General features: G+C 30.4%; 1 protein-coding gene across 3 annotated transcripts in view; it reads right to left on the minus strand.

The window, feature by feature from the left end:
- The window catches only part of LOC107438826 (glucose dehydrogenase [FAD, quinone]), a 41,421-nt gene extending 20,676 nt beyond the window's left edge, over positions 1-20,745 (minus strand). Inside the window, exons 1-6 of one of the 3 annotated variants that reach the window (XM_071180288.2) lie at positions 20,075-20,745; positions 14,913-15,063; positions 11,852-12,054; positions 10,610-10,799; positions 8,732-8,863; positions 1,558-1,679 (exon numbers count right to left, since the gene is read on the minus strand). In XM_071180288.2, coding sequence (XP_071036389.1) covers positions 1,558-1,679; positions 8,732-8,863; positions 10,610-10,799; positions 11,852-12,054; positions 14,913-15,057 — 792 coding nt within the window. In that variant the 5' untranslated portion in view covers positions 15,058-15,063; positions 20,075-20,745. Of the gene's footprint in view, positions 1-1,557; positions 1,680-8,731; positions 8,864-10,609; positions 10,800-11,851; positions 12,055-14,912; positions 15,264-20,074 lie in introns of those variants that run through there. The other 2 variants (XM_071180290.2, XM_071180289.2) reach the window with 2 other exon arrangements.
- Between the last annotated feature and the right edge of the window lie 878 nt (positions 20,746-21,623).

A 21,623-nucleotide genomic window follows, 5' to 3' on the forward strand; every position in this document is an offset into this window, starting at 1 on the left:
GCCATGGTAATATATCTATGTCTTTATTTTGAAAGCATGCTTTGCATACTTTTGCTGTGTGGCATGGAGCTGAATCCTGCTGAAAAATAAATGGTTCGTTGTTCGGAAGAGATCCCTGATGGAAGGTATCAATTTTGGTTTCAGGACAGTTTCGATGTATTTTTTGGCATTCAGGATGCCAAATCAGGCCGGAAAAAATGCACAAGTGCTACTACCGATAGAAAAATTAAATGGATGGCCATCAAGATAGAAAAATGTCATCAGATGCCATTAGATGTGAAATGAATACAGCTGATATTGCAGTAAGTTCAAGAACAATAAGAAGAAGCTTATCAGGATTTGGTCTACAAGCTAGAATTCCAAGGAAAAAACCATATTTAAATCAAAAGCAACGCGAAAAACGAGCTAAGTCGGCAAAAGAACACATTAAATGGTCAGAAATACAATGGAAGCAAGTAATCTGGAGTAATGAGAATAAAATATCGCTCTTTGGAAGTGATGGTAGAAAATACGTGAGACGTAGAGTAGGTGAAGCGCTTCATCCTGATTGCATTGAAGCAACTACTAAAAATCCAACAAATGTCACGATTTGGGCATGTATATCTGCAGATGGTGTGGGCCGAATTCAAGTGATTGATGGCATCCTGAATGCCCCAAAATACATCGAAACTGCCCTGAAACCAAAATTGATACCTTCCATCAGGGATCTCTTCTCCAACAACGCACTATTTATCTTTCAGCAGGATTCAGATCCATGCCACACAGCAAAAGTATGCAAAGCATGGTTTCAAAATAAAGGCATAGATATATTACCATGGCCAGGAAACCGCCCTGATCTCAATCCAATTGAAAATTTGTGGCGACGTATGAAACTCCTTGTACGAAAAAAACGTCCATCCAATAAAATACAACTAAGTGAAGCTATAATTGATTCTTGGCACCATGTGATTACGAAAGAAGAACTCCAAACACTCGTTCACTCGATGAAAAGACGCTGTGAAGCTGTCTTAAAAATTAAGGGTTATCCTACGAAGTATTGATTGTGTAAGTATCACTTTAAAAAAATGCAAATCTAAGATAGATCTTACTATTAATTGCATAACTTTTTTTGTAATACAGATATTGTAATACTGTATTTATTATTAAATTCTACATTAAATTACCTTCAATTTGATATATAAGCGTTTGTATTTAAGTGAAAATTAATATATCCTACAAGCACACAAAGTTGAAAAACATGAAACTTTCAAAAAGTGTCCACACTTTTGGCCACCACTGTATATATATATATATATATATATATATATATATTAGATAGAGAGAGAGAGGGGGGGGGCAAAAATTGATGCTTCATTATGAGCAAAAATGTTTATAAGAGTCCAATTTTGAAATGATTTTACGCAATTTAATTTATTTTTAGGAGACTATTTAAAATTATTTTTTTGTTTTCAATTTTTTCAGAGATTATAAAATAATATTAATGACGATGGGGATTAGAAAGCACTCTGTATATTTAAGTTTTAATAAATAATTTTTTTCAATTTTTTAACCACTTACTTTTTTGACAAAAGCCTGTGATACAATATCTAAGTTATTTTTATGACCTTTTGGCACTAAATAGGCTTTCGCTGCACTACAACGTTGACCTTTTCTAACCGTAGCTTGGATGTCATAAAAGCCTAAATTGAAGGGGAAAATTAAGTGGTTACAAATCCATTTATTTAGAATTGAAAATTGCATAAGACCTAATGTTTAAATTATTACTTTCTAAGATGCAATATTAATGACTCGATATTACCAAATGATTATTAATCTTTATTTTGATGAGTTGAACTTCTAAAAAATTATTTTGATTAACATAATAACGTAAAATTACCGGAAATGTGATCCATTAATTATAAATAAGAAAAAATTGAAATTATTTTAGCTTTATGAGATGTGTTGGTAGAAACCGCTTGTTTTCGGCAAGATTTTGATGGATACCGATTTGTTACCCCCTCCCCCTTTTTTAAAAAAAAAATCCGTGCGAAAAAAGAGTATTCAGCTATCTCATGATAAATTTCATTTAAAACTGTGTTCAGTCCAGGTATGCAAGTAAAATAAGGAATACAAATAATTTTTTACTCTATTGCTGAATAATCTCTTTGTAGAAAAATAAGTAACAAATTTTCAGAGTAAAAAATAAATGAAAAATAAAAATTAAAAAACATTTTATGGATGCAGTTGAAATGGTTAAGAAAGCAAAATTATTAGATTTAAATTTTATCCCAATGTAAAGAATATAAAAATAAATATGTAGGACCAAATCTGGGTTGATAAAATTAAAAAAATTTAAGAAATTGTAGTTGAATAAATTTTAATTTTAATTTTACAATTATCGCATTAAATTATTGTTATTTATTCCTTGATTATCGTCGAGTTTCTGAGATCTTGCTTTAATAGACGACACACGGATAATATACTCTAATGCAGAGGTCGCCAAAGTGGTCTATATAGACCCCCAGGGGTCTATTTAACGAAAGCGGGGGTCGATCTGAGGCAGGGGGGCGAATGGGGGTCGATCCGAATCGGAAGGGTCGATTGTGGGTTTAAAAAAAAAACAGTTCTCAATACGCAAATCACACATACCTAATTAAGTATGTAAATTTGTGAATTTTTTTTATAATTGACTCAATATCAGTTTCTTTATAAAACATAAATTAATAAACGTATATTTATTGGGGTGAAACAAGTATTTACGTTCCATCGCGCAGTGGCACGAACTCAGCGCAGTTTATAAGTCATATGCATATGTGCGCTTGTCCAAATGTCACGTGTGACGAGCATTGACGTTACAAATGCAAATATCATACGCAGTTTCAGCTATCTTTGCAAACTGTGTTGAATATTTGCAGTGTCATTATTAAAACTTTTATAGTTTTGGATAATTAGTTATTGTTTCGATAAAACCATTCGTTTGGTTTAGATATCAATTTTAATTATCAATGCACAAAAAAGAAGGAAAGCTTTAATAATATGGATTAGTACAGTCCGCGACAAAACTATAGCACACTTTGTATTTTTTTACGAAAATTTCAAAATTGACCAATTTTTGTAAATTTCAACATTAATATATTTTTCATAAAACTATTGTTACACAATGTACTATTACTTTAATAAATGTTTAAAATCATAAAATAAATTCACAAACACAGTATCTAATAGAGTTTTATTTTAATTAACAGAAAATTACGTTTGTAGGGGTCGATAGAGATTTCGAAAAATTATACAGGGGTCGATGATCAAAAAAGTTTGGCAACCCCTGCTCTAATGAGTCATAATTTACTTATTATTTATTTATTTATTATTCGTTTACATTTATTTATTATTCGTGTATTTTAATCTCGTTTTATTATTATTCTCTTATCTATGTATTTTATTACCTTATTGATCATTTAATAATTACGACTATTATGAATCTATGACTAGATCTTACGCTATGCCCCCTCTCCTCTCCAACTCCACTTCCTCATTATCGATCTCATATTACCGCCTCTATCATTTTCAAACTTCCTTCAATCTCAAATGACAGCTAAATTCAAGCTTTTTTCAGTAGTCTTGAAAAAGCTTCGTTTTTTTCCAAGCCGCGGGAATCCTGTTAAAGTATCGATTGTACGATGTTAAAAAAAAATATTTATTTTGTGAAATAATTATATTTTAAAAATTATGATAGTTCTACTTGACACTTTCACCAAATGTAAGTCCTGAAAGAATATTGGTGACTTACATCTCATGCGTTAAGCTATGAAAGAAATTGATTTAACCTTGACAACAGATATTTATTACTGAGCAAACTTTTTATCTCGCATTTAAGGTTTATTTATTTATTTTTCTCCCATGATGCTATTATAAATTGCAAATTAATCATATTTCATGTTATAAAATTTCTGAGAAAAGATGAAAGCGTACTTTAAATATTTCCTGCATAAATTTGTGCGTCGTTTGGCTGAGAAAAGAAAAACGAAACCCAACGTTATTAAATTTGGTACCCTAGTAACAAAGTATTTGTTTTATTTGAACCTCCAAAACTTCATACGATATATTCACTTAATAATTTTAATTCATTATGCTGATTTGTCATCTTTCGTATTTATCATTGTTTTTCTCTTTATTTTCCTTTGAAAACTTTTGGAGATTTTAAATATATTTTTGGTGTCTTTACGCGTTCGTGTTAATCTTCTAGTGTACATTTCTTTTGTAACTGAAATCAACGGGTAGTTCCGTATTTTTTTTATGTAAACAAGTTTTTTGTTAATACAAATTCCTTAGGTTAAAGAAAAAACCGTATTAAATTCTATCTTTACTCAACATTCAATAGAAAAGTACCATTTGTTAAGTTGAAAATAAAAAATCAGGATTGGATACCTAGATTTTTTATGAAATAAACTTGGAGACGTTGTGTATAATTCGACAGTGGAATTCTAGAAGCTATCGTGAGAGTTGGTGATCGGTGAGATCATGATTTTTTAACACTATATCGAATGATGATTCTAATGATAAAGTAATTCTAATAATTCGTAAGTAATTCTTAAATTAATTCTAATCATTTTTCAGCACTCGGCGGAAGATTTTATTTATTTATTTATTTACTTTTATTTAATGTGAAATCAAAAATTTAAGTATTTATAATTGATTCTTGATTTAACAGATTTGGTTTAAAGTGATCTTATCCACAACTACGTAGAAGTAAATTAAACATATATAAAAAAACTTGATAAATTCGTGACAGTTTTTAAATATCGGCTAAAAAAATTTTTAAATGCTTGAATTGTAGAGAATGTAACATTTGACAGTTCTGCCAATGATACAGCTTCAATAAAAAAAAATTTCTATTTTGAAAGCAGGAATTATCGAAAAAACAAATTAGGAAAAAAGGTTAAATTAACAGGGCTCATACGAATCGGGAAATAAAAGTAAAAAAGTGGTAGTAATATTAAGATGAAATTTTACTACATTTTATTACGTTTTTCACTTCTAGAATCATTTAATAACTCTAACTAACTATATATAGATCGGTAGTCTGAGAACTTCATTTTTAATAATAAGAAACTTTTGGCTTCCTTAGAAAAAAGGGAAATTTTTTTTTAAATTTTACCAAACGTTCACAAACCCTACTTGAATTAAACTTTACAAATATACAATTATTAAATTAAAGGAATTAATTTGAAACTATCATTTTGAAAAATAAAAGTTTATTTATGTCCCCGTTGTAAATTTGTTAACGTCTATCTAGCTAATAAAGGTTCGGTGTGGAACTTCGATAACCTTATCATGTGCAGATATGAAATGCCTCAGCTGCTTCGTTTCAAATTATTATCTTATATTTTCATATCTTTTGCTTTGTAATAATTTAAATAGAAGTAAGGAACATGTCGTTACTGACGAGATGATAAAGATTTAAATGTTACCTAAAAATGATAAGTCATAGTAAAATGCTTGATAATACATACTAAGAACTAAGTGAAAATTATCAGCATCTAAGACGATAAAAGATAAGATTGATTTCAAATAGGTAATACATGTGTTAAGTAAAATTAGTTTTGTTCCTAGATACACAGCACTGTTTTGCAAGGACTGTTTGCAGACACCATTTTTGTTGTTTCAGGGTTTATACGGTCCTTTAAAAAAAGTCAAAAGTCAACTAATCACATTAGTTTTTAACATACTTGCATAATTTTTATTTCACATTAGGCAGTGGTAAATAAAATAGAGCAAAACAATATTAGTCCCGCCTTCTAAGAAATTGGAAATAAAATAGTTAGGATATAACTTTTTTTTTTCGTTCTAAAAATGTCACTTAGCTGGTTCATTCCACTAAGTTTTTCAATTAATACATCTAAATTAATTTCAATTTTATTTTTACTTACTATTATTTGTCGCCCTTTTCTGTGGTTTCACGTTATTGAAGTAGGCAAAACTCGTATTTTGTAGTTCATCCCATTAGAATGAAGATAAAATGTATTTAGCATCACTTGGCATGATGCTATTGCTCACTGCCAACTCATAATAATAAAATTTACCACTATCAAGTAGTTTTATCCGGTCCCTTTGGAGGGGCCGTAAAACACTTATTTCCAAAGTATCGGCATTAAAACTTCTGGGAAAAATATACTTGAGGGTGTCCCTTGGCGAAATTGGCGACTTATGTTTGGCGCCATACTTGTTTGCCCGAACCGCCGTGGTAACCCACAAACAGGACATTTATATCTATTACTAATTAAACCTTCATTCATACACCAGTCAATCACTGTTTTTTTTCTTCATTGTTATTAAAATCGTACAGAAACTTAAGATTTATCTTATTGACAGTATTCATTTTTAGTTCCAGAAGCAAAAATAACCTTACCAGCCGGTATCCAAAGCAGAACTAACGGATCTCTGAAATTACATTTAAAAATTCATTTAAAAACAACACTAAATTCTAAACTAATCAGAATCACGATTAAAATCTAAACCAATCAGAATCACGATTGGTTTTCAACATCGCCCAGCTTGGCGATCAATCGCGATCACAACTTGGCGGGGGCACCCTCAAGTATAGTCTACCCAAACTTCTTAGTATTGGTGCCATTTCAATAATCACCAAATATATCAGTATAATATTTTATGCCTATATTAGTATATTTGGTACTTATTACATAACCCTTCAACATTTGAGTTTTGTGAAAAATACATTTGTCACCCAATTAAAGCCGAATTTTTTTAAAAAAATAATATTCTTATTAGAGCTTGATAAGAATTTTGAAGCATGATCATTTCTCTATCTGACCTTTAATTTACTGTTTAAAATATTTATAAGTAGAGGTAGGAAAAAAGTTCTTTTAATTCTAATTCATTAAAATATTAATATTTTATATCTGCTGCCAGTAAATAAGAATTTTCTGAAACTATGAATGACCCGTTGTAGAAGTCTTATTAAAACTGCACCCATTACCATAATATCAGTAATATGTATCACCGTCTTGTACTATACAACACAATAATTAAGCGTCATCTGTGAATGGCGATTTTCTACGGTATTCCTAAACAAATTTCCCATTAGCCTTTCCTCCCTTAACTTTGCTTTTTAGCACATAGTTTATTTTATTTTATTTCAATTAATACATATTATCAATATTAATAAAGCATTAGCGCCAATAATAATAGGGCGATTTTTTACAGCTCCACAAAATGAATAAGTATTTTTCCTCCATTATTTTTGCTTCTTAGTACATAAGTTTTTTTTATATCAATTAACATATTACCTAAATTAATTTAGCATCATTGGCGTCAATAATAATATGGCGATTTTTTACCTTTCTCCGAAGCGAAAAAGTACCTCATTCCCATTACTTTTGCCTTTGAGTACATAATTTTTTTTTCTATTCAATTACCGTTGATTTCAAATAAATAACTTCTTAGAAACCTGTTTTTAAAAGAAATATTATAGAAATATTTTTAAAAAAATTTCATGCATGTAACTATAAAAGCGTCCATTGGGTAACGCGGACAAAGCGTGCTACCACGTGCATATTGAATTAATCTAACATAACGAATATTAAAATAATTAAATGTAGGCAATAATTATCACTGATGTTATCTTTAAAATAATTGAAAAATTAAATTGTCTATAGTTAAATTTAAAACAATGGCTAACGTCTAACCTATCAAAAAATTCTTTTTTTTTTTTCGCTTATCCCGGTCGAATGGTTTGATGTGGAATGCTCTAATGTCGACAGTTACTTTCCTCGTGGTTCAAACTATCTGTATGCCAAGTTACATCGATTTCGGTTGGATGATTTAGGTAGGAGTCTATAAAGGACACACAGACAGGCAGATATTCATTTTTATATTTAGAAAAAAAAGTAAGAAAATGATGCAAAAAAAAAAAAGAAGTAGAAATCAATACAAATAAATTCCTCCGGAAGTTGAAACAATCTCAGTCCCCTACCGTAGAGAACGCGAAACACGGTCCAGAATAAAGCCAATAAAAAGAAAATTTTCCTTTTTTTTTACGCTAATAACACTACTTTAAAAAAAATTTAGGATTTACGAACCCTATGGTTCTTATGTTAAATGAATACGGATAATCTGGTCTCTTTTTTTCTGGGAGTGTTTCCTCCCCCTCCATGCTTAATTTTTTTCTATAATTTTACTTCCCTGAATTTGTTTTAAGGAAAGAAAAAGGATTATTTTAACCATTGAATAATAAGCAATATAATATTTTTTTAAAAATTTAAAAATTGCCATCGTAGGATGAATTTTCCAAACTTTCTAGCGAAAGCTTCGAAATTTTTCTTTCATAATTTATTGTTTAGTTCAGGGCAAATAAAGGGACTGGAAGTTGAAATATGTAAATAACAAAATTTCGAGAAAACGGAAGGAAAAAAAAACCAAATAATTTTTTAATAATTATTTTTATTCTTAAGGAGGCAATTCCTCTTTAATTCCCCTTTTTGTTACAAAGGCGTACCTATCAAAACTTTTCACCTCTCGGTCCCTTTCAAAGCCCCTTCAAATAAAATTGATGACCATTGAAAGTGATAAACATGAGACAGCAGAGGTTCCAGAAAATGAGGGATTTAGGAGATCATTTTACTTAAGATTTAACAATGGTGTTAGAACGTATTTTTACGCAGAAACGTTTAAAATAAATAAACTCTTTTCATAGACAAAAAACTTATGAAATATTCCCCAAAGGAATAAAACAAACCTTTTTGTTTTGGTCCATTGACATCTCCCACTCGATAACCGGAACTTTTTGCAGTTTCAAAAACAGCTCTTTTTAATTCAGTGTCATATTCTGGTTTAGATACAGTGACGGGACCATTTACCCCATGGTAACCTAAGAGACCATACACTTTAGAGATGAAATATTTCGACATCACATAACACATTGTCAAAAAAAAAAATTTATTAAAAGCCATCGGCATTTGAGTTAAGGAAAAAAGCTTGTTTTTTTTATTTTATTTAGAACAGACAAAGACAGCATGTTTAGAAAAAACAAAGATGCATTCCTAAATAACACAAGTCAAAATTCAAATATCTACTCCAGGTACGCTATTCCTAACCATGTATTTCGCTCCATATTTCGCAGATGTCATTCGAGAGTTTTATTGCCCTGATAAGGAACCAACGACGATCGGGCTTTTAATAAAGTCAGAGACGATAAAAACAGAAAGGTACTCAGCTGAATCCAAAATTTTTGTCACGGCGATATTTTAAACTTGATAAATTAAAGTTCTCTGAAATTTGCTATAAATGTTATTAATTTAAAATAAATGTAATTTGAATATGGCTTTAACTAAAGTACACGGGGTAAGAAAGTAGAAGTAACCAAAAGCAAATAGCGAATTCACGGACAGGCGTATTAATTAATGGGTAAATCAAAGAATGGGTATATCAGCGACTGGACGCATCAATTTATGAATGAATAAATGAGTTCGAAAAACAGTCCTTTCCGACAAAACTAACTTTACAGTAGAAAAAGAAACTAAATAGCTAAGTATCAGCTTGATATATAGAGCTTCTATTATTTTTCTGTCATTAAAATATGACTGATTACAAAACATTCTATTGTGCTATAACATCACTTAATTTTAAGTTTATTAACAACTTTGAGATGACCAGTTTTCAGACAAAACTTTAAAACGAATGTTGTATATAATTTTAACGAGCGAAAATATCAATAATTTGTCAGTGAGAAATTAAAGACTTTATTTAAGTCTTAGACTACATATTCATGGATAATCAAAAATCTTTTTGGATTAAGATTATCTGTGCTAGGCCACTTACAATTATTTTCATAGAAATACGAAAACTCATTTGGTTTATATTATAAAAACTATTTTGATGTCTGCAATTTTCTTGTAGTTTATGGTAACTTTTCCAAAATATGCTTCTTTAACTGGTTCTGGTGCCACTTATAGGATTTTTTTTTTTTTTTTTTTGTACAGAATAAATATTAATTTGCATAAAACACCACCGAAAAGAGATACTTCAACTTCACCAAGTGCAATGCTTTTATAAGTAAAATTGCTATAATGTAACACCTGAGACTGTTGTTTCCTTTTTCTTGCTTTTCCATTCGAGCATTTTGATAACACATTTTTCTTAGAATGCTCAATCAACCAGCTTTTGAAATCAAGCATCATATTATTTACAGTCACCTTCTTTACAGTTACTTTTATCCCTTTTTATTTTCTTGTCTAAGCGCAGCATCTAAAGAACTATCCTCTGAACCACTCATTGTGTGTAAAAAAACATCAACAAAATAATGAGCCTAAACTAAATAATTAATTGTTAGGTTATGCGAACAATTTCAGCTAAACTTTAAAATGCAAGAATCTAGATTTTGAAAAATAATGGAGATGTCTGGTTTACTGATTCCTCGATTCAAATACACCAAAAGTTTATTAATTTCTGATCGACGCTCAGAATGGTTTTATACATAAAATTTTGATAACAAATAAAATTCTAGAGCAATGAAATAACTGGAAAATGACTGAAAACGGCCTTCAAAATAGTAAATGTTTACTCAACGTAACAGAATATCACTTTTCAATGCTTAATAAATGAAATTATTTTTTACCATTTCTCACGTATTCTGCGTCTGTATTGTTTTCAAGTTTCTTGAAATAAGGTAGAACTCCATCATAATTCCATCCCGTGGCACCGTGAGCAGCCCAATCATCATAATTCTTTTTATTTCCTCTCAAGTTAAGCATAGCATTGATGACACTCGATCCACCAATGGTCTTCCCGCTAGGCCATGCAACAGACTGAAATAAATCTTTGTTACTCACATTTTTGCATGAAACTTGATTACACGATAGGGGTCCAACTTAAACATGAAACAAAAAATATTAAGTTATGTTCGAATTTGCTCCGTATTCAACACTGAGCAGATTTTTTTTTTTAAGAATGTACTCTTACAATATCTTCTTAAAATTTATTTCACAATGAATTTGTAGAGTTCGCTAGATCGAAGGGAATACCGAACCTGCAACCTCTCATCGAGCACATCTTGATATTCTTTCTTCTCGGAAATTAGCTGTAACCTACTGCAAGATACAAATGTCATTTTTGTTATCGCGCACTTTTCCCAGCAAATAAATATCTGTGAAATCACCAAGCTACTACTACTACTCAGTGTGTTATACACTTTTTTGTATTTTAATTTATTTTAAGTTAGTCACTCAGTTTTGTGACTGTATCTTTTTCCGGAAAATAAAACTTTTATTTTTATCTTCTGATTGTTATGATGTTGTCTTTGGTTCCCGAAAATGTGAGAACGTTATATCTTGTTCCTACAAATTATTTTATGTCAAGCAAACTCAAAAGACTGCCAACAGGTTTCATAATGAACAATGTTGAATAGGACCTCAGCATGCTATTTTCTGAAAGGAGAGTTCACACTAATGAAAATCTGATGAATGAAAAATATTTTTCAGCCAAGAATTTGTCACTCAGGTTCTCATTCGCGTGCAGTGAGAATGCATGAAAAACAACATGATCTTCGGTGCTACATATAACACACAAATGGCTGCAGCTTATTGTTACGACCCTATAGCCTGTTCTAGGCTGTAGTACCAAAAAAGGACGAATGCGAAGCATGGTTTTAATTTTTCTTTTATCTCTGTTATTGATCATTGAACATTTTGTTACTAAACAAAAAGGATTTTTATCTTGACTTAGATTTAAAACTTAAATAATAGTGAAAATGTTCTACGATTTATTGTATCAATGAAAGCTTAAACTTACTCCGTTTACACTCAAATAGCTGAGAAAATATTATACGATTTAATGTATCAATCATTAGGTTTAAACTTACTCTGTTTAAGAGCCCAGCACCGGTATAAAGTTGGGGAACAGTGGTATAGTTCCAATCAATATCTGTTCCGATGAAACTTCTAGCAACGCCAGGTATGTCAGTAACTTTGGGCGGTGGTTTACCAGCTTCTAATAGAAGAACAGTCACACAATGTTTTTCAGCTAAACGGCTTGCAATAACAGAGCCAGCAGAACCAGCACCAACTAAAAACATTTACAAAATTGAATTATTGTGACACACAGTGTTAACATGTAATCCGTCAAAACATTTTAAATTTACAACTGGATATGGATGGCTTTTATCCTGTCGAACGCTTATGGATCTTAAAGCTTATGGATTTAAACTAGGGGTCTCCAAAGTGTACGATATAGACCCCTGGAGGGTTGATATAGAATAATTAACGATCGATCCGATTTAGGGGATTCAAAGAAAAAATACCAATTTAAAAATCAATCGATGGTTTAAAATTACGCTTTGGAGTGATTGAAATGTGGATAGTCCAGAACGGATTATCGCACTATTTTCTGCTCAAGTTGAAAATATTGACAATTATTTGCAAGATGAAAGATATTTATTTATAATTTAACTGTGAGTAAAGTTTGGGCGAATATAAATATTACGCAAAAAATCAAAAACTTTGTAATGCGTCATTTTTCTTTTTAATTGCATTGCATTCCCAAGCTCCTATGTCTATGTGGTTAAATAAGTTCTTATACGGATTAAGTCATGATGGTTCTTTTCTAAATGCAGGATACACGCATGCATTCAAGAGAACCACGGTGGCGTTCGCCTTCCAATGAGGTGAACCGGGTTCGAATATCTCCGGTTGGTCGATACGAATTTGCACCCAGCTCTCACCGACCACAGGACTGACATAAAATATCCTCAGTGGTAGATAGATCATGGGTAAGAATCCCCTTGCCGACAGGCTAGTCGTGAGAGTTTTTCGAGGTTTTCCTCTCCATGTAAACCAAATGCGGGTTAATTCTATCAAAAAGTCCTCAACGTTGGCAAAATTTATCCCACTCAAGTGATCCAGAAGTATGTTTTTACAAATTTTTTCAATTTAAGGCCGGGATAGCCTGGTTAATAGGGCACTGGGCCCATGTCCAAGAGTTCGTGGGTTCGATCCCCGCCAGCCGAAGACTCCCCGTGTAGTTAAATGGTGACTGATGCACGTTAAATCTGTCGAGTCGCAAAGTCCTCCATGTTCCCCATAACAAATCAATACCTCTGGGGGTACTGATCTAGGAGTTTCCTTGTCTTCTGGATTGATTCAAAACTACAAGGCTACGGAGTTGAACATTAGTAGTCGTAAACCCAAAATATGGTCGGCTGTTCAACGACGGATAAAATAAAATAAAACTTTTCAATTCCATGATTAGAGATCCAAATTAAGATCTGATGCATCAAAGTGGACATATATATATTTGTTCCAACAAGATAAAAGCTTAAAAAAATTAATTGTGCTATCTGTCTTGTGGGGGGGGGGAGAGAGAATTTAACAAAACAGGCGCTAACAAGTGAACGTTTCTTTTCCTTAGTTCAAAAAGTAAGGATTAAAATAATTAAAATTTAATAATAATTCAAACAAATAGTATAGGATTAATTGCATATACAATAACTCAATCCCATTAAGGGTCAAAATACTCCATGTACTTTTCTACACAAATATTTCATAATTAAACTTTTCAATGGCGAAACAAGACAATCGTGTTCTTAATATTTCAGAAATTTATATATACTATTTCTACTTGAAATTACGCCGACCGGCCTGGGTAGGGGGCAGGGAACTGTCCTTGCATCAGATAGGTCCTGGTTTCGAATCGATGGATGTTTCAAGGCATAGATGTTTCTTTCCCTCTCTCTGTGTGTTCTATGTCCTTTCTCCTTAGAGTGTGAATGTGACCCGCCCTATAAACGGGTTGTAGTTGTGTGAATGGCGTGGCAGAAGTCGAATTCCTGCCCATAGATGGCGCCACTGAAAAACAGGAACAATCGCACCCCCACTGCCTAAACAGGCATACGACAAAAAAAAAATCACGTGACTGCGATGTTTAAAACTAAAAAGGTAGCCTACAGAAAAAAATATGAAATTAGTCTAATCCTTTTTTTTTTACATAATTGGCAGAGTAGGTGATAAAGGGACATCCATCAATAGTTTTTATAAAAAATACTTCATTATCGGTTTAATACATTTTGCAAATCACTAGACAGAAGATTAGTTAATGCAAGAGAAAAACAAACTTTATTGAAGTTCTAATGCCCAAAGTGTAATTTAAAAACATTTCCGGTTAGTTTTCAACATTTTATTTCATATACATTTTAAGAAAATCATACAAAATTGTTGCGGACAAAATAAAAAGTTCGTGAAAAGCTATCAAAACATATTATTTTATCAGTATTATTAGAAAATTCTGCGGGATCTTGTTGTTGGATAATCCGTGGAAAAAATCTGTCATAAATTTTCGTGATGGAAAATCTCATCTTAAAATCTAATCGTTTAAAAATGTTTCATATATAAACCATTTTGTAATTATTTTTGTTTTGGTGTGAATTAACTCGAACAAGAAAATAAATTATCAAGTTTGATCAGAAAGTTTATTAAATAAAAGAGCTTTCTTAAGCAATAATTTTAAAAACTCAGTAATGACAATGTTGATCCTCTACTGGGAGTCTAACAAAAGAATTCGGTTTCGGAAGCTTAAACGATCTTTTTGTGGAACCACGACTTCATAAATAAAGTTCATTAACAATTGTGATTATATTAACCAAATGTATTATTAACTTTTTTTAATGAATTATTTCAAAATAATTTTTGATTTATTTTATCTAAAGAAGCGAATTTCATCGTTTTATCAATAATATGTGTATAGAGTCAGACAATTAAATTCGCAGAGCTGTGGCGGCAGCTAATCTAGTTCTTTTTCGTGTATGCATGAGTTTAAAAACGGGAATAGACTTCTAAATATGTGGAAACAGCGAGAATTACATATAAAACGTGATTTTAGAATCTCTGCATATTTTGCAATATCAAAATTAAATATAAAGAAATTATTACCGACAACATAATCATATCCATCTTTAATGTCCGTGGTTGTATTTGGAGTATGTTTTTGTCCTATCATGGATAGCAATATCATGGATAAAAATTGCGAAGAGGCATAGGGAGTAGGATACGAAGATTCAACTGTCAGGTTGTACATCTTTCACTGAAATAAACAAAGTATTGCGAAAACTATTAATTTTCATACAACTATTAATATAGAGATCCGGTAACCCTATTCATTAGAAACAGATGGGTTAAGTAGCAGAAGAAGGGAAGTTTTATTTCATCTCTTTTGATAAACAAAGAATATAAATGTGAAAAGAAGCGCCCCCATCCATATCTGTTCCGCAATCAGCCTCTATCAATCCGTTTTTTCTTCTTTTTTTTTTAATAATACTTCCATCCAGATGTTGACGTATATTGTTGCTAGGAAAACAACCTGCCTTCAGAGGGCCCCCTTCCCCTCCACTCTAAAAAAACATAGAAACAGCTGATGAAAAGTCAAAAGGCGTTTGCTTTCGCGCTTTACCGACTTAATATGTCCTTTGCAAAAGGTTTAATTGCTAAACAAGGAAAATATTTACTTGTAACAAATTCATTAAAAAATAAACTAAAATAACTTACTATTTAAATATATTATTTAAACATATTATTTAAACATATATATCAAATATTCTTGCATTGAATGAATGAACAAAATACGTCATTAAATTAATAAAATGATTGAATTAAATATTTTTTCGCTTATCAGCTGAATTTCCTGTTATTCCTGAACTTCCTGAAGTTATTTCAGATTATTCTTCCTTGCTAATTAAATATTTAAAAAAAAAACTATCTAAAAACAAATAATAATTTTTCAAATTTTAAGTCCAGATAGTAATAGATTTCTTTAAGGTAAATGATGAAATACATCAAGTCTTCGATTAAAAAATTTTGAAGCATTTTAAAATAATGCGATAAAAAATTAAGTCAACCATTTAAGATCACATATTAAGTAGACTTTATATTCCAATGTACGCAATTGTTTTATACTAATTTTGTACTTCAACAGTTGAAACTCATGTCAGTTTAATCCACACAATGTTCCTTATAATTCTTGTAATAAATAATTATTTAAATGAAGGATATAAATCAATTACATAAAATACGGACCAAAACATATAGTGTAAGTACAGTAAATCATCGAATATATACATAAATATACTAAAACCATACACAAAAACTAATACATATAAAATATACGCAAAATTAACAAAAAAGAAAATATACATACATGAACAGATTAAAAATTGGTATAATTTATAGCTACAAGAAAAATTGAAAAAATGTTGCCTCATATTTTCAGATATCCGCAAATTTAATAAAGGCAATTTTTCAAACACTTTCAATGCATAAATATTTTTTTTACTTATTTTTTTAAGTAATAGATATTTTTAATGAAGTTAACAATAGCAAAATATTTAAACAAAGCTTGAAAATATTTTTGAATGTTTAATATTTTTTTCATATCCAGTTAATGATATTTTAAGTATTAAAATAATCAACTTATACTTTGAAACACTTAAGATTTGAGTGATAAAGAATTATTTTAATTTGTAAACGAATAAATAAATAATAACAGCTAAGGTTTCACTAATCAATAGTTAATTATAAAGCTAGGTTTATCTTTTTTATGAATGTTTTTAAGAAATGAAATATTAATCATTAGTGTACAGTTTTAAATATAAAAAATATCTGTAGCTGCAATTTATGCAATTTTTAGTTATGCAATTCATATTTGTCGGAGTTGAAATCCAAAAGACTCTGCCTCTTATCTATTTAAAAATTAGGTTTTATTGATTAAAAGAAGAAACAACTTATGAGAATTGTTTAGAAAAACATTTGAAGTTCAAGAAATGTCTTATCTCCATTTTCTATAAAATCATCATACGATCCATACAATCCATATAATTGGATAGCCATTTTGTGTATTTTGAGGTTTGCTAAGTTTTCACAAATCAACAAGGTTGAAAATCAGTCCTCACCGAGAGTTATTCTGGAACACACAGTGAAAGTGGGCCGTGCTAGGGGAAAAAAACAGTTCCTGCCCACGTGTAAACAAGGAAAAATACCGTGAAGATGACAGCGAGAAGACTAGAGAGGAATTTTAAAGAAGAAAACAATTTTTTTTGTCCAGCCTAATTTTGAAATATTATTTTTTTTAGAAACAAAAGATTTTAGGAAACAAAGAAATTTTTATGGAGCGTAAATAAATGCTTGGGAAATGCATTTGTGAAAATTTTTATATATTCGTGCATATTTTTTTTTTATTATTACTATTATTAAGAAACATAGAGCGTTTACATAGTGTACAGTCCGCAAAAGTATAAATAGACCACCTTGAATAACTTTTGATCTAATGATCAGATTTTAACGTTCTAGGACTCAATCTTAATGGCTCGAATATGCTAATTAGTAAGTGCAGACAATATTTTAAGTGACGAAAACAGCTGAGGAATCAGTTAGCGTACCCACAAAACAATAAGAAGTCTCAGCAGTCGTAGAATACGTCACGCCTGGAGGGTGCGAACGGGTCGTGACGAATTGACAAACTTCATTAAAGATCAGGTTCTGCAAAACTTTCACTAAAATTTCCTTCTCTTCTAACCATCTTGGACAACTTCTTGAATAAGCTTCACGAGCTCCCTTTGCAATTAATGCAAAAAGGTTGCAATTCACAACAAGTGTCTGAGTGGCCAAGCAGTAGAGCAGCGAGGACAAACAGATGTAGTACAGTGCGCAGAAAGAAAAAAAAAACTCTGAATAATTTTCAATCCCTAATGATTGGATCTTCATGCTGTAGGACTCAATTTTAATGGCTCAAGAAGGTGATCTCAAATACGCTAATCAATAAGTGCAGACGATATTTCAAGTTAAGAAATCGGACACAAAAACGTACTTTCTCTGAATAAAAATATCTTTTTTTCAACAGATCCGAATTTCTGATCCCATAAATATGGGGAGTAGCCGCAATCTGGGAAACAGGGTGCCATACGTTGATCAGGAGAGCGATCCAAAGTTTGGACCCCCTAATAAATATTTGCAATATCTAATAATCCTGGGATAATAAATATTTGCAATATCTTATTACCTCGGTAATAAAATATCGCAAATATTTATATCCCAAGAAAACTCTAGCATAGCAGAATTATTGTCATTACGTTTTGTTTCGTCACGTTTTTACACGGCCGGAAGCAAAACAATAATCTGCTGTGATTGGATGTTTGTCAAGTTTTGCTGTTGGATTGGGGGGGGGTCTGCACACGATGGTTGCTGAATTAACATAGAACAAAAAATGGCGTCACTGGAAATATCAATTTGTGTTGCTTTAAAAACTAACTTATTGGTAAGGGTTCATTTCACTTTTTGCGTATTTCGCCATATCTCGAGAATTTTTTAAGTGAACTGAAAATTTTTTGTACATCATCATAAAATTCATTCATCTAAAGATAATTCCATGCAAAAAGCAAATAAGAGGCTATATTTATTATTATTTGATTTAATAATGGTAAAAAAAATTCAAATTGTAAGGTACACAATTGCTTAAGTCATTTTACAGGATGCCATTTTAAAGGGTAGTAGAATTCAAAATTTTAGTCAAATCCTTCAAACGATTCTTGAGAAATCAAATTTCAAAAATACGTCATTTTTAAAATTTGATTTTTCAGGAACTATTCGTTCAATTTTACTCAAATATCGTCATTTACCATTTAAAATTGCTTTCTTTACAATTATGTAAGAAATTATATACTATCCAATTCATAATTGTTTCGACTATTATTGAATAAAAAATAATAAATGTTTACTAAAAGTAATTTATTGCATAGAAATGTCTTTAAATAAACGAATTTTATAATTGTATGCAAAAAATTTTCCATTCTCTTTGAAAGTTCTCAAGATATGGCGAAAAAAGTAAAAGCGACTCCTGACCCAACCATGTTTCCCAGATTGCGGTTATATTTTGGGTTATTCAGAAAAAGTGCGTATTTGTATCTGATTTCTTAACTTAAAACATCGTTAGCAATCATTCATTAGCATATTTGAGATCACCCTCTAAAATTGTTAAGAATGAGTCAGGATGGCCCGTTTTTTATTTTTATTTTTTATTATTTTGCTCACTTTTCATATAGTAGTAGTTCTGGTATTAGAACTGATTAAAAGTTGAGATTCATGATCCAATAACTAAACATTGTGCTGCAAAAAGAAAAGGAACATTTTGAATAACTTTTAATCTAATAATCGATTTTTCATTTCATTTAGAAAACCTGAGTTTGAGAACAGGTCTTTTTTTTTTTCAAAAAGATAAAAACAAGTAACAAGTTTTTTTGAAATATCAAGTATTCGGGTCGGGATAAAAATATTTGTTAATATCACGCAATTTTGATGTTCTTGAAGATTGGTAACTAAAAAATAATAAATTTTTATTTATCTTTACCAGGTATTTCTTTAAATTTTATTTTATTCATAATTACATATTTATTTTCTTTATTATCATATTTTGTACTAAATCTATATATCGGGTTATGATTTATAATTTCTTCGTTGTAAAAAAAAAAAGGTAACATAGTTTTATGACTTTTTAAAAACATTATTTTTAACTTTAAGGTAATTTTTGATAGTTTTTATGTTGTTTTTTTTCCTAGCATTATTTTAGAAGTTTTAGGTCATCAACCTTTTAACTCTGAATATGAGTTTTCGCATGACTTTATAGTAAACTCAAAAAGTTATACAGCTAAATTTTCCAATTTTTAATCAATCTTTGAGAATGTAAGAAAGAAGTTTTTGGTGAGAAATAAATTATTTAGATACGATATTTTTTTAGTATAAATTGACGCAATTGGAGTGGCACTTGCATAACTGTGTACAACATTCATATAAAAATTTTGCAATCGCTTTTTTTTTTAAGTTTATATCTGTTTCAATAAATTATCATTATTTTTATTTGTATTTAAGTTTCTTACAAAGACTAGATAAAAACATAAATATCGTGTTACTTTTTTTTCTTCTGAAGGGTCAAAAAAACAACGAAAAGGTGAGGTCTTAACTGTATAATACTACAATGCATATAACACTAATGGCTAAGCAAATCATTCATTTTTACAGTGCTTATCTAGATTAAAATTTTAAATTCTTACCTGTTAAGGACAAAGCTCGATCCAATGGAACGAAATCTTTGTTAGTTGAAAGCACTCTCTCCAAGCGATAATTATTTGCTTATCGAAGCGCTTATTAGAGAAGGGAGGATAAAAATGCTTCACGATTCGATTAAGTTATCCAAAGATATCTGTTTTCGACTTAATCCCATTTTTTATTTTTCATCCAATGTTTATGTTCTAGAAAATTAATATTTTTTACATTCACCAACCAACAAGTAAATAATTTTTTTAAAACTCTTCTCCCACAATATACGTTTAAAAGTACTTTAAATCTCTATATTAAAAAAAGGGGGGAACAGTCATTGTTGTTTCAGAAAATGTTAACTGAAAAAAATGTCATTCTGCACATTTCTCGAGAAATGCTTAAGAACATTATTCTGTTAATATGCTATGGATACGATCCTTAGTAAAATTATTTTGAGTCAGTTTTTTTTTTTTTTACTACGTCGTGCTATTAAATTTAACGAAAACTATTAGATTAGAAAACGAATTATGATTTTTATTTAGACAGCCACTTACTCATACGTTTGAAAATATTGATTTTTCTCCTTTTGCTTAAATTTCGAATTCGTTTTTGAGCTATTAAACGCTTCATAAATATGGTTTTTCGTTGTAAAGGAAAAACTAATTGCCTTTCATTGGGTTGTTGCAACTCGAGAAGAAGTATAGTGATGATTTAAATCAAATTTAATTGGATACCTGTTCTGTAAGGTAAGCGGCGACTCGCGTGTGGCGAATCTGATAGGCTTCTAAATCGACAAACGCTTACAAATTACCTTCAATGACGTCACTAGCAGGCAGGTACCCAACTTGAATTTTTTTTTCTACTACGTACTATCTATCTCGCCTGAAGGTATAAAAACGTTTAACATTTAGAAAAATTTCGGAGTTAATAAATTTTTTCTCCGTCTTTTGGAGAGAACCAAACTGAAATAATAACCTTTTAAATAAAAAAAATTTAATATTTTTAATTATTTTTCGGATTGAATTTTAAATTAAACATTTTCTTTCGTATTGAGCTTGATAATTAAAACACATTTAATATCACGAAAAAGTAAAAGTGTAACTGTAATGTTAAAATTTTTGAATTAGAGTTCCATTTCGGTTTCTCGAATTGAATTTTCTTTCTAAACGAACGTAGTGTTTTCTTTTCTTTCGGGTTGCATTAAATTATTTAAACATACTTAATGCTGATGGAAATTTGAAAAAAATAACAGGAAAGAGATAAAAATAACGGCGTTTTTTTATTAGAATTTCCATTATTGGCAACTAAACAAGTATATGCAATTGGGTATACTATAGCCTACGTCACAGGTTGTGTTATTCCTACTAAATTTAACCCATGAACGGCATTTTCTGCGAGCCTAACTTCAAGCCACAAATAAACAAACGAAGTGCTTGATCGTTTAAATAGCTGCTCGCCAGATTTTATTGCATTATAAAGAAAAGTAATTGATATTCGATTTTTGATTAATAATTGATTTATGTGGATAGTGGCAAAGAATTTAGCATTGCGTCATGGTAAATG

Source organism: Parasteatoda tepidariorum, chromosome 1 (assembly GCF_982258835.1).
Source record: "Parasteatoda tepidariorum strain Cologne lab strain chromosome 1, Ptep-v5.0, whole genome shotgun sequence".
NCBI classification, from domain to species: domain Eukaryota; kingdom Metazoa; phylum Arthropoda; class Arachnida; order Araneae; family Theridiidae; genus Parasteatoda; species Parasteatoda tepidariorum.